This window comes from Macrotis lagotis, chromosome 2 (assembly GCF_037893015.1).
Source record: "Macrotis lagotis isolate mMagLag1 chromosome 2, bilby.v1.9.chrom.fasta, whole genome shotgun sequence".
Classification (NCBI taxonomy): domain Eukaryota; kingdom Metazoa; phylum Chordata; class Mammalia; order Peramelemorphia; family Peramelidae; genus Macrotis; species Macrotis lagotis.
Window position 1 is genome coordinate 192,526,055 of NC_133659.1, and position 14,416 is coordinate 192,540,470.

The 14,416-nt window shown below is 41.2% G+C and overlaps 1 protein-coding gene across 1 annotated transcript; it reads right to left on the minus strand.

Annotated features, from left to right (window-relative positions):
- Positions 1 to 11,263: 11,263 nt before the first annotated feature.
- Positions 11,264 to 13,969, minus strand: HOXB2 (homeobox B2). Its single transcript, XM_074220585.1, has 2 exons — positions 13,345 to 13,969; positions 11,264 to 12,407 (listed from the first exon to the last, which is right to left on the minus strand). The coding sequence occupies exons 1-2, from the start codon at positions 13,736 to 13,738 to the stop codon at positions 11,707 to 11,709; spliced, it is 1,095 nt and encodes a 364-aa protein (XP_074076686.1). The 5' UTR covers positions 13,739 to 13,969; the 3' UTR covers positions 11,264 to 11,706.
- Positions 13,970 to 14,416: the final 447 nt, after the last annotated feature.

The window sequence follows — 14,416 nt, forward strand, 5'->3', positions numbered from 1 at the left end:
GTGATCCCTCTCAGGCCAATGGGCAGCGACTGGCCAGAGTTTGGCAGCCCCTGGCGCCCATCCATCACCCCCTTGGCATTAGCATGACAAAGACACTTCAATCAAGCCCGGAACCATCCATCTGAGCGGGACACCAAAGCGTCAAAAACATCTTTCTTCAAAGACTTTGGGAAAGAAGGAGCCAGGGAAAGGGGGGGAGGAAAGTTCCAAGAATATTCAAGTCTCTCCCACCTCACCTCCGCCCCCCAAGTCTTAAAGAGGCCCTTAGTTATTAGATTTGGCTAACTCGGTTCCCAGCTGCCCCCCAGCCCTTCCCCCAACCCCCAAAAGGAGGCTTCGTTCTGGGACTGCAGGAACAGAGGTAGGGAACCCAACATCGTTTCTGACTATCCAACCTAGTTCTCCCAATTTGTCACCGAGTGATCAGGATGAGGGTGTGTGGGTGAGTGGGTGGATAGGTGGGTGAATGAGTGTGATTATCTAAGGTCAAAAGGGGGAACCTTGGGGACTGGAAGAATGTAGAGACAGATTGAGAAGGAGAGACAAGGTTTCATGTCAGAAAGTTCATTAAATCAGGTAGAGGATTGTAAGTGATAGAATACTACAGATAAATAGACTTTTAGAAATGAACTACTGAGTCATTTCACTTTTCCTCTACATATAGACATTCTTTTCCTTGTCATCCACCCATCTATTCCTCTTGCAACCTCTCTTTATATCCTCTCTGTCTGAATTCATCTTTCTATTCGTCCATCTTCTTCCATATTCATAGTTTCTCTGTACCTCTCCATCAATTCATCTTTCTAGATGTATTTATACTTTAGGTAGCCATCCATAACTGTACTGATCTTACTGACTTTTCAGTCTTAAATAACTCTTCCCATCCCATTCTCTGGAGACTTTCTTTTTGAAGATGGAGACTGAGGTTGTGTGTACACGGGGCAAAGTGAATTAGTACTGTTGAGTCAGTGTCTGGTGAATGAAGCCCACGTCAGCTGCAGATCACTCCTACTATGTCCCCAACCCCTAAACAAAACAAGTCACCCCTGCACTTATCAAATTCAATAGTGGAGACATTTCTTCTCATTTGTGCAGATCATTTACCCATTTTCCAGACCAGAAAAAGAGAAAGAGATGAGAAAATGGGGAGTTTTAGGTTTAAGGGCTGGTGTCCTACCTGGAACTCTTACCCATGTCTGATGGAGGAACTAACTATCTTGATTTTCTGGTGTGTGTTGGAGTTTAGGTTGGGCCAGAAGTCTTCTGCACTTACCTCATAGGACAAGAATAACTACTCTCAGGTAGACTAATGATTCTCCTCCTCCAGACAAGGCAGACAAGGCTCAGAACAATCCACCGCCTACATTCATTTGTTACTTGTCAGGGTGTCTGCCAGGCCTACAGCCAGGACTTAGGCAGCCTTGGGAGGCCAAGAGTTCAGGGGTATACTCAGTAAACAAGTACATTAAGCCAATAGTCACTAAAAGTGCCAAGTCTGTACCTCTCATGAGGGAAGGGAGGTAAAGTTGAGATCTCCCTGGAAAGTACCCAGTCCCTTCTCACCATAAGTCTAATTTAGCTATGTAGGCTGCTGTTCTAAGTTTGATCAACATTTAGAGACCCATGCCATTTTCCTGGATGTATTTAGAGGTCATAAACTCATGATTAAAAACAATACTAACTCAGCTTTCCCACAAAGAAAGGTGAAAACAGGAGATTTGTACCTCTACAAAGAATTATTCTGTTCTGGCTTTTTGCCTGGGGGAAAAGACAGTTTTTCTTTATTCTGATGCCTTCTTCTTAAATACAGCTGACAACTTACTGCTTACCCCTACCTTCCAAGACTCAAAAATCTTTCGGTAGGGTATTTGGATAAAAGAAGTACTCTCTGCTATATTGATGAGTGAACTATGTTGTATGAAAGGGGACCCAGTTCATCCCTTGAAGTCTTTCCAAAGAAATTGCCTTTGGGTTATCATCAATGTTTTCTGGTCCTAATGTGTGTATGTGTGTGTGTGTCTATGTGTGTGTCTATGTGTGTATGTGTGTGTGTATGGTTGGATGAATGGAATCCCTTCAAAGTTCATCAAATTTGACCATTTATTATTCATGTGAACTCTTCACTAACCATAATAAAACTCACTACTGTAACCTTGAAGAGAATAGAGACCATCAAAGAAAACAGAAGAAGCTTTATGTTTTTCTCCTATACACCCCTCACCTCCATAGAAACATTACACAATTATAAACCTCAGGACTTCAGATTGTGGGGGAAGGGAGGGCACAGCTGGGAACTTTACTAAAGAGAAGGATGTGTTGGGGGAGGGGGAAGGGTAGTGGTCACTGCTGTGGAAATAGGGAGAGAGAGAAATGGAGGAACAAAAGAAAGGGAAAAGGGAGAGGGAAAGAAAATGAGAAAATAGAGGAAAAGAGAAAAGTGGAATGGAATGGAATGTCATAGCCTTTCTCCCTAAAATAACTCATTTGGTTTTATGACTCCAAATATTTCTTCCATTTTAGTACTTTCCTTAGAATGCAAGGGGGACAGCTCTGATATCTTTTCTTACTCCGCATTGTTCCCCTTCTGCCCCAGCTTAGTTTTGTATTTGCTATGCCTAGTTTCTGGGAAGTCCTGGAACCTTTCTCAAGTCAATTAAGCAAACTTATTTCTTCAAGTTATTGGAGTAAGCACAAGGGATAGAAAAAATAAAACAATAAATGGTGTCTACCCACAAGAAGCTTGTAATTTCATTGGAATGTGGGTGGAGAGAGATACAAATAACTATAATACACAAGTGCATAAAAAATAGAATTAATACTATAGGAAAGCTTACTTCCATCAAGGGGGAATTAAAGAATGCTTCATCAAGGGGTTGTCATTGATTCTGGGGAGAAAGCAGAGACTTTTGAAGGGAGAGTCTGATTTCAATAGGAGATGCATCTGTGTGATGGAAGGGAGTCTATTCTAAGTGGGGAAGACTCCATAAACAAAAGCAGAAAAGGGAAGAGTGAGAATAGGGTAAGGTAAGTATCCTAGTCTGACATGAAAAGAGAATTTAAAAGAAAGTAATGTGAGATTAGACTGGAAAGATAAATTGGAACTAACTTATGGTGGCCTTGAGTACCAGGCTGAAGAGTTTATATTTTACCTTCTAGGCAATACCTCTTGAAAACCACTGAAAGAATTTGAGGAATGGTGGGTTATAGCTGGTGATGTGAAGCATCAGTTGGAGGTAGTGGAGGGAAAGACTAAATATAGGTACCATTTATGACAATAAAGAAGGAAAGAGAATTAGTCAAGTTTGAGGGAAAGATGGTTTGTTTTTGGACATGTTGGATTGGGGTTACCTGTGACACATCTGAGTAGATGTCTAGAAGAGTTTTGAAAATGGGGACCTGAAGCTCAGGAGAAAAAAAAAGCTAGAAATACCAATATGAGGCAAACAAATGAATACAACACTAATGGCTCTCCCTCCCTTCCTCTCGGTCTTCCCCAAGGTGGAAAGGCCTTCTTGGGGGGGGGGTAATAAAGGTCCAGATTGGGGTATAGTAGTATAATGAAAAAATATTAACTACTGGTGAAAGATGAATTGGGGGAGGGACTCTAAAGGCAGGGATACCAGTTAGAAGGCTATGAAGACAGTATAAGTGATAAGTGTGGAGTGTCAGTAGGAATAGAAAGTCTATTATTTCAATCCATATGCTTCACTGAACGGTGGAAATAGGCCTAAATTGGAATCCCAGAAAACTAAATTCTAGTGATGGTTCTTCCATTAAGGGATTGTGGATCCTGGAAAAAAAAGTTATTCTATGTCTCTGGTTCTGGTTTCTTTTTTTGTAATATGAGGGTATTCAACTGAGCAGTCTGAAATTCAAGATTTAGAATTCTGTGATACTATATAGTAACAGACTTTGAGATTCTACTAATCTATCAAATATGACTGACAAAGGTTGGAGAAATCCCAGTCACAAAGATTCTAGTCCTGATTCTAGCTTTGTCTGAATTCTCTGAATGACAATGCAAACAGTACTCGGTTCACCAGGAATCTGGCTGAGTTTCCTTTTGATATATAGACCAAGTCTCACAAAACTCAAAATTCATTTCATCAGGGATTGCAATTTGAGTATACTTTGGTTACATTTCCTGTTATACAAATATGTCTATACATCTATGATTATAATCAGAATGGAAATCTAATTGGACCTTAAATCACAGAGCCAGTCCCTGTTTGGAGAGGAGGAGGATTATCATGTTTGAAAGATCAAAGAATCTCAAATACTTCCTTTTTGACATCATCAGAACCATTTTTTACTCAACTTCCTCCCAAGACTAGATCCTAGGAATCCTTTGGCTAACCAAGGTCAAACTTCTGTACTTTCCTCCAACTTGACAGCTTTCTTCTATCTAAGGGTTTGTGGTTTTTTTTGTTCTGAGCCTGAAGTCTTAATGATCTTGTCAAATCAAGTTAATTGAACTATCATTAATTTAGTGGAGACCATTCAAGAGTATTCTACATCATACTTTTGTATTGTTCTATTTTTCCTCTAGTGGAGATAGTCATTTAAAATATGTCTGTTACACATATGGTATATGAAATGTAGTATCTTACTATCTTGTGTTTTACAACTCACATTTTGGTGCATGAAAATTTCATTTAAATGGTTTGAATAGAGAAAAACTAATATATGTTTTCCAGAATAATTGTTTATGAAAAAATAGCAACTCTCTTTTTTTAATGTCTGAGGATAAAACAAGTACTGTAGTTGCAGGCACAGCAGGATAGATTCAAGAAGGACAGGAGAAATAACTTGTTAACTCCATGCTATTCAGTACTTGTAGGGGCAACTTAAAGAGATCCTTTTCTTACAAATGTTTAAAAAAGAAAACAATTAGGATCAGTCCTTCCTAAAAGTAATGACTTATCTGAGATAAGAGAATACACTAGAAAGAAAATTTTTTCAAGACTGAGAGCTGACCATCTGTCTATAGGAGAATTTCAAGAGAACTATAGATTTGAAACGTTCTCTGGTGAATTTGATTTTTATAGATATCCAAATGGAATCATTTGAGCCAAATAATCCACTTTGGAAGCCTAAACTCTAAGGACTTCATATCTACAAAGATCAAGTTACTTGAAGTGTTGCCAAGTTCCTGGTTTATTTTGGTCTCCATTGAAAGTTTAATTATTTTGTTATTTCACATAAAGGTGTCCTTATTTGGCACACACACACATGTACACGTGCACACTCACATGCACATACACTGAAACAAGCTGGATTTTTATCTTCAAGATCTCCCCATATCATGACTTTTCTTTGGCCTCTGGGTTAAAATACAAGTGTGGCATTCCATGCCTCCCATTTTCCCAGATTACTTTGCTGGTCTCTCTCAGTAGATGTTTGTTAGTTGAGATGGAGATGTTGAAAATTAATAGAATATCAAGCCTGAAGGAAGGTGAAGAAGGATTTGATTTTTTCTGGTGGGCTGGGGTGAAGAAAGAGTAAGGATGCTTGAATGTGGGAATGGAAAAATTTCTTCCAAATAATCCACTTTAGAGGGCTGAATTATTCTAGTTATAAGTTTACACAGATCAAGTTACTTGGAGAGTTTCCAGGTCTCTATCTGACTTTGGACTGTTAAGACAGATTGATTTTAGCTTTAATTATCTTCTTATCTCATGCAAAGGTGTTCTTATTTAGCACATGGGTGCATTTACCTATAAACAAATACATGAATGATGAGGGATAGAGATAAGATGCTAGTGACCAGAGGGATCCTAGGAATGTTTCTGGGGCACAGTTGGCTAAAGGAACACAGAAGGGATATTTACTCAAAGCCAACAAGGGACTAGCTGAATTGCAAAAGATGAAATCAAACAACTTCCCTTTTTTATGCCTCTGTCAAGACAGCTAGGACTTGTTATCCAGATACAACTAAAAGTTAAGGGAAATTAGTGCCATGAGAAAGTTAAGAAAACTCAGAACCAATGTTAGAACTGAAAAGGATATTAGAAATGATCTAGTCCAGCCCCTCATTTTTCAGAAGGAGAAACTGAATTCCCAAGACATGCTAGCCTAGAGGAAACTGGAGGCCCACAGAGGTGAAGGACTATAAATAAGGCTAAATGACAGAGTTGACATTGGAACCTAGTCTCTGAGTTCCTAACCTGATTCCAAATCCAATGCTCTTACCACTGTACCATGTATAAAACACTTTTCCTTAATTCCAAATCCAGTGCTCTTACCACTGTACCATGTATAAAATTGTCTCATTATTCATTTAAGTAGTTATTTAATTATGCTTATTAACACACAAAGACATCTGTTGATATTAATAAAAGTGACAGGCTCAGAAAGGGAGGGGGGGTCAAATATGAAGAGGTAAAAGAGTCTGGGAACATTAAAGACAGCCACCTTCTTACAGGAGCAAATCCAAATTGGATATGAAATACTCCATTTAGGACCAATTAATTCTTATTAAATTGCCTGAAGGGTTAAGACTGCTTTAACCTGGGAACTATTTGTAGAGGTAGGGTGATGTGCTGGAAAAAACCCTGAGCTGGAAACTAGGATCACTTGCTTCTAGCTCTCTTTTGTTACTAGCTGTGTGACCTTGGGCAACGGAAATCTCTTTGACCTGCAGTTTCCTCTTCTATCTAATAAGAGGGATGGCCTAGAATCAGTTCTTAATCTAAGGACTGTGTACTTATTTCTTAAAATATAATGATAATTACATATCAATAATTGGTTTATTCCTATTTTGTTTTATGCATTTAAAGACATTATTCTGAGGAGTTCATAGTTTTCACCAGATTGTGAAAGGGGTCTGTGACCACCCAAAAGGTTAAAATCTCTTGAACTAGATCATCAGTAAGTTCCTTTGCCTCTCTGAAGATTTCATTAAAGCCTTAGAACAAATATTAAGCAGCATCTCTACACAGTGTATCTCAAAAGTGAGATCCAGGAAGCTTTCAGGGTCCAAGAGACCCTTTCAGAGAGTCTGCAAGGGCAAAAAAAATTTTACAATAGTACTAGGATGTTTAATAAATATTGATAAATATAATCCACATAAACAAAAGTTCTTTGGAATCTTCAATAATTTGTAAGCATTATTGGTCCTGAAACCAAAAAGATTGAGAATAACTGTTCTAGACCATAAGAGGATGAGGTAGAGATCTAGCAGAAGAGGTGATATTGAAGCCTCTGTTCTCCTTTTAGGTCCCATTTGTGTGTGACCATCAACTGTTTTCATACTGGCTGGTTCACAGTTCAAAGAAGAACAAAATCAACCAACTTACTCTTCTTAGCAGCAGATCCTTTTCTTCTCACTGAAGAAAAAGCTATGATCTTATCAGAATAGGACATTAAGAAAGATGGAATTCTCTAAAGGGGGAGGTAGAATTCCATGCACTATATCAGTTGACAAGCAACTGTGAATTAATACACTAGTTTTATGGAGTTGCCTGAGGTTCATAGAGGTTAAGTAACTCACCTAGAGTTAGGTAGAATTCTAACTCAGATTTTCTTGATTCCAGACTTAAACACTCTATCCATGATAGAAACCATGTTATCTCAACAAGCTCAATGTGCTGCTTTCTAAGTGCAGTGACAGTTAAGTGCTATGCCAGAAATTCAATTCATCGAAATTAGTTGCCTTTATCCCTCCGAGTCCAAGCTAGGTTGTGTCTATAGGTGTTGACAATATGAATCTAACCTGAGGATTTTTCAGTGTGGGTTCTTTCTCTCTTTCAATTTCAGGGTTTCCAATAGTAATTAATGGTCTAGTGTTTGTTTGTTTGTTTTTAAGTCAAATTCTCCAGATAATTTTGGTCTCTTCTCTTTCTCTGTGTATGCCTAACCTTAAAGAAAGAATTAGTCATCTATCTAAACTGAAGGAAGGGGGAAAAGATTCCAATTCTACCCTAAGACCTCGCTTTTGAGATTCTTTTCTCCCCAATTTCTATTGTGCTATCCTCAAAGATGATGAAGGTAGTGGAACTGAGTCTTGGGCTAAAGAATCCTGGCAGCAAAATTCCAAAGCAGAACTTTCCCAAAAACCAGATAACTTTTAAATCCATTATGTTTCAAACACTAAAGAGTCAAGGAGTCCTTTGACAATGACTTCTTTTCTAGTCCTCACATTGGTTCCAATATTGACTTAAGACAAATGGAAGATGGTCTCATTTGGAGATCTTTAGTCTCTGTGGGGGACCGTTGATAAGACCAGACAAGTGTTATAAGTTACCAACCTGCTTATCCTAGGTAGAGAGCTTTAGTAAAATAATGTCCTTTATGTGACTAGAAGAATTTTTTGTTTAGATTTCAATAACCCAAATAATTCAGGTGAAACCAATGGTTCCAGGATCTGAATTATGTGAATGAGAAAAGTAGACTTGAGCGCCTCTCTCTCTCCATATATATATATATATATATATATATATATGTATGTATGTATGTATATATACTCAAAGGGAAGAGGAAACTGAGGTCAATTCTCAAAATACTGGAAGGTACTCCTCCTCTCCTCCCAGATAAAAAGATCATAGAATTTATTGCTCCAAAGTGCCTTAGAGATCACCTCCTAGTCTTACCCTTTATTCTACTGATTAAGAAAAAAGAACATGATACCAGGGACATTTTAAACCAGCTTGAATTATCTGATTTGACAGTCTACGATTGAAATCCTCAGCTCATTGTTGATTTCATTTTGCTAGGATAGAAAAGGCGTATGTGCTGCGATTTCAAGACACTAAACATATAATGACTGCCTGTGGGCATATTTTATGGGGAAATAAACACCCAGCCCATTGAGAGATAGAGTGTTGTTTTAATATATTATATGCTCATATATTTATGAGGAAATAAACACACAACCCAATAAGATATGTATTATTACTTTAATATATTGAATTTATTTCATATCTTTATATTTTATGAGGGAAAATAAATGCATGGACTAATAAGATGCACTATTACTATAATAGCGTATTTAATTGTTCTATATTAATTTATTTATGAGAGCAATAAATGCAATGGAATATGGCACAATAATATTATTTAATGTATGACATGGGTTCTACATCAGTATGTTTTTTAAAGGTAAAATTCTAACTGAATAAGATATGCATATCTCTCAATTTAGCCAGTCAGTACCCCCAAAGTGAGAATTGTCCTTAGATATATCCTGACTGACAATCTCCTGAATTACCAAGATGATTGAGGTCTCCCATTGCTCCTGCCACAGAAAACTAGGCACAAATTCAGTTCATTGCAAGCAGACCCCTTGCCTGGATCTGTCCCTTCTTCTGGGCTAGAGGCCCAGGAAACAAATGTTTCTTTGAAAACCCAAGTCTAGCAGGGTCAGTAGTCAAACTGAGTTTTTTTTCTTGAGAAGAAATATTAAGTAAACTTGAAGAGGTATGGCTTTCTGGGGACCCTTTAAATATACACCTTTTCTCCATATAAAGAGAGGAGTGACAAGCCACGAGGCCTTAGTTCTACCACCTCCAAGTTTTCAGAGCAAAGAAAAGGTGTGTAGAGAAGGATGTTTACGTTGAATTCAAACTATTGAGGAATACAGGCAGTGAATATTTAGAAAGATTTCTGCCCAGTTTTAATATTTTGTGGCTTCCACAAGCTAAAGAAATAAAAACATGCACATAAATTCGAATGGAGACAATAAAAACATGTATATATGGATTACAATAGAGACACAAGTACACATCTCAACTGATATACAAACACACATACACGTGGTCTTCTACTGGACACACTTTTTGCATCTCCTGGGCTCACTGAAAACAACACAAAACAAGCAAGGGAAAACTCCCTAGTCCCCATTTATTTTCTGTCAGTTTGGGAAAATGGGGAGGTGCGAAGAGTAGGCTGACGGGAGGGGGACTGTTGATGGTAGAGTGGATTACTCGCTCTCCCTCCTCCCATCAGGCTGAAGCCCGGGATCCTGCGGCTGCTGTCATGGCGGCCAGTGCGTCTCATCGCTCCCTTTTACAGGCCCGAGCTCCAGCGCCATTTTGAGCATCTCTGAATCACATTCCCCCCTCCCCCTCCCCAGTCTTCCTCCGTTTGCCTCCACCTTCTCTCCAGAGCCACCGGCCTAGTTTGCCTGTGCCCAACCTCTCTATGCTCCCCATCCAGCTCTCTGTCCATCTGACTTGTCTAACATAGTCTTTTCTACCGAGTCCCTAACCTCTGATAGGGTCCATTTGGCTCAGGAGCCCCCAGTGCCTTAGAAATAATTTATTTTTCCATGTCCACTGCGATGGATTCCTTCGCTGACCCTTTTTCATTCATAACCATCCTCACCCTCACCTCCTCTGGCTTGATATATGAGTTTCATGTGGAAAATTTCATGTTGGAAGGGTGTGCTCCTGTCTGGGAGGGACACGTGGGTCCAGACACCGAGAAAATCCCCTGCAACCCCACCCCCACACTATCACACACATCTTTTCCAGTCCTGATCTAGGCTCACAGGCTCCTTCATTTTCCTTCTTCGCCGCTCCCCCATCCTCCCTAGAAGATGCCTTCCCATTCCTCCTCCACCCTCATTCTTTCTGTAAAACAAGCTTTGAGAGGGAGATACGTGGGTTTTATTCTGTGGAGACCTAGAGAGAAATAATAGAAACAATTATCTAGGATGAACTCCACTATCCTTCCCCTTCCTTCCCTCTTTGACCCCCTTCGGTCTTCCTGGGGAAGCTCTTTCCAACTCATCTATGTCGACCATCCACCCTTTGTCGCAAGAAGGACCACAAAGTCTCTTCTTTCTCCAGCCGACCCTGTTTTCATTTCATTTATCTTTGTGCCTAAGGAGGTTTCTTAAATACAAACAAGAATAAAACGAAATTAAACCAACCCAAACAGGCAAGATACCATGGATCTTAGTGATGAAGGTCGGGTGATATTGGGAAACTAAGCACTCTAAATAAATCTTTGGTTCTCTTGGATTTTCTTCTTCGCCTGAGAGAGAAAAAAGAAGAGCGCAGAATTGACTGCACAGCGTCTAATTCGTAGCACCCGGACTTCACATGTCGGTGCGAACACTTTGCTATAGAAATCAGGCTCTTGCTCCCTAACCCGTTGGAAAAGTAATAGAATAACTGATATCCCAAATAGGACCTAGAAAAGGAAAGAGAGAAACTAGCCTCGAAGGCAAAAGGAATCCACTAGAGCTAAGCGAAGATGTGGAGCTTCAGGAAACGCCGCGTGAAGGCAAATGCTCACTCATTTTCATATAATAAAGACATTTATTTAATCTATGAAAATAATATACAATAAATACTTTCCCCTTTTTCTATTAAAGAATTTTAATAAATAGTCTACTGTCTAAAACTTAAAAAAGAGGAAAATAGGTCCCTCTGTTTCTTAAGAAATCATCCCCCCAAGAGTTTTATTATTCCTGAGATTTCATTGTAAGTTTATCAAAAGGATTTTTGTGGAGTTTTTTAAAAAGAGAAGTCCAAGTGTCTAATAAATTAAAAGGGGGCGGGTGCTCGAATAAGTCTTTAATTCGATAATACCTGAATTTTTAGTAAAAACTTAATCAAGGGTTCTATGGGAATGAGGAAAGGGCAGGAAAGGGAATTAGGAGTTCTCTAACCTAGAAAGAGAACTCTTTGGTAGGAAGTGAAGACATAAGAAAGAGGGAGAAAAATAAATGTTTGGGGTATGTATTTGGAGGGAGGGGTGTTATTGAAATTGTAGGTGTTCTAAGTCGATGGTTCGGAGTGTGCTGGTGAAGAAATCCAAATCTTCTTCAGAAAATCGTACTGGACTGTCCAGGGATCCCTGCAGGTTAGGGGAAAGTCCCCCAGAGAGCTGGAGGCAGGAATCTGTAGCAAAGAAGTTGAGATCCGGCAAGAAGGGAGAATCTTGCCCCTCGGGAAATGAATCGTCCAGTAGAGTTTCGGGTTCCATCTCCCCTGGGGTGTCCTCTGGGTACTGAGGACTCTCAGCGTTAGAATTCTCTGATGGGGCAGACAGCAGCCGAGGTCCTAACTGACCTAGGGAGGACTTGGTGGAGAGAGAACAGGCCTCTTTATCCCCTAGGGACAGCAATGGGGCTTCCAGAGCTTGACCCAGGGCCGGACTTCCCTCGGGCTCCTCCGCTGGGTCGCTGCCCTCCTCCAGAGTTCCAGGGTAAGCGACTTCGCCATCCAGCGTTTCCTTATGCTGGTTCTGTCGTTTATGTTTCATTCGGCGGTTCTGGAACCAAACTTTTACCTGCCTCTCTGTCAAGTCTAATAGCGCCGCGATTTCCACCCGGCGGGGCCGGCAGAGGTATTTGTTAAAATGAAATTCCTTTTCCAGCTCCAGCAGCTGCGTATTTGTGTAGGCTGTGCGCAGTCTCCTGGCCCCGCTGCCGCCTCCGTCCTGAAGTCCAGGGGTATCTGGTGGCGGGGGGGGGGGGGGGGGGGGGGGGGGGGGGGGGGAGAAGCACACAAATAATGTGTCATAGTAGGGATACATTTCCCTCCTCTACCAATTCAGCCGGCATGGAGCCCTCCTCCTCTGGTGGAGAGGTGGTTCAATATGAAACCTCACCTTTTCTTTTCTTTTTTTTTTTTGCTTTAAAAGAAAAGCTTCTGTCTCTGTACCGTTATTCCATCCACGCCTTTTCCCTTCTCGAACCGCATTCCAAGCCTAGCCCCCTAGAATCCCAGTTCAGAGCAAGACCTTGGGAAAGGAATTCCAAGCTTTGGAAACGTCTCATGCCTTCCACCCCCAGCCCTCAGGAAAGAGAAAAAAGCGATTCCTGATCCTTTCCAACAGGATCTGGAGGATGTGCCCACAGTTCATATAGCATCCTCATATTCAGGAAAAGCGAGACCTCTCTTTTAATTTACCTTATCCAACTTCGAGACACCCCTCCACCCCACAGACAGTTCCACCAATGTTCTAAAATTCTTCAACTGCTCTTGAGGGACCTAGTGGGGGGAGGGGGGAGGGAAGGGGGAAAGAAGGTCCCTTTTTCCCTCCCCAGACTCAATTCCAGTAGCACTCTCCATGCCCATCCCCCAAAATATTTGAGTCACGCCCTTGCAGCGAGAAATAAAAAATCAAATAAAATCTTTTTTCAACCTTTAGGACGAAAAAAAATAAAAACATCCAAAAGGAAAAGGTAACCTCCAAAATACTCCCTGAGATTGAAGTGGAGGGAAACTAATATTCCAGGCCCCGACTTTTTATTCTGCTCTCTAGTCTGTAGGAGATGGGGACTAGGTGAAGAGAACCCCAATATTCTTTCCCGCGCCAGAAGCAACCCTTCTGTTTCTCCCCAATCTCATCAAACTGCCTTAGCCCAGGTTTCCAGTCCGCTGTACTAACCTGCGGGTGATCCAGCTACAGAGGCCGGCAATGTGGAGGAAGCTGGGGCAGGGGATGAGGCCGATTGGCTGGGTTTCTTGGTCGATTTCTTCTCTTTCATCCAGGGGAATTCGGGGGCCAGGGGAGCTGCGAGGAGAGGCGGCTGTGGTGGCGGCGGCAGCGGAGCCGGCCCATCCTCGGTTCGCTTTTGGCTCCGGGGTCTCTGAAGGGTGGAGGAGCCCGGCTGGAGGCTGGGGATGGTTTGCTCGAAAGGAGGAGGAGGAGGAATTAATGTCGACTCCTTGATTGATGAAGTTTGAAATGTCTCCAAGACAGCGGGGAAGGAAGTCAGACACTCGGCGAGCGATGGCTGGCTGTTTATAAACCCAATCTCCCTCTCAAATTCAAAATTCATGGCTTTCAATGGTCCCAGTCTCAGGGTGGGGGAGGGGGATTGTTGGGGGGGGATGTCAGGAAGGGAGGATCGGAAGAACCCCCCTCCCCCCCCAGTTTATAGATAGGGTATTGTTGGAGGGGGAGGGAGATTTCTCTCTCTCTTTCTCCCTCTCTCTCTCTCTCTCTCTCTTTTTTTTTTATTTCGGGCCTTTATAATTGTATATTGCTGATAAATACAGGCGTATGGGGACTCTCTCTATTAAACCCGAGACTCGGCCGAAATTGCAGGCAATACGCGGTCACGGGACCGGTCTTGGCCAATCGCTCACCGGGGCCTGGTAGAAAACAGAGCGTATTCTTTCCTTTAATTGATTCAAAAACTCCAGAGGACCGCGATGTGGACAGTGCCAATCCCCCGAGGTCCCTCATATCTCCCTCGCTCCATTCCCCCCCTCTTTTCTAAACTAGTACTGAAATATTCTTCCCGTCTATGAAAAGATGAGGGGGGAGGGGAAAATCACCTGCAAGAGACGTCTTGCTCCCCCATCCAAATAAATACAACAAGAACAAATAACAGGAATAAATTAACCTTTTCAAAATAGTAGAGTAGGTAGCAAAATCTGGCAGGAAGAGAAATTTAAAATGGACTTTCTCTTGAAAGTTTCTACCCTGGGGAACAAATATCACCTTTCCCTTC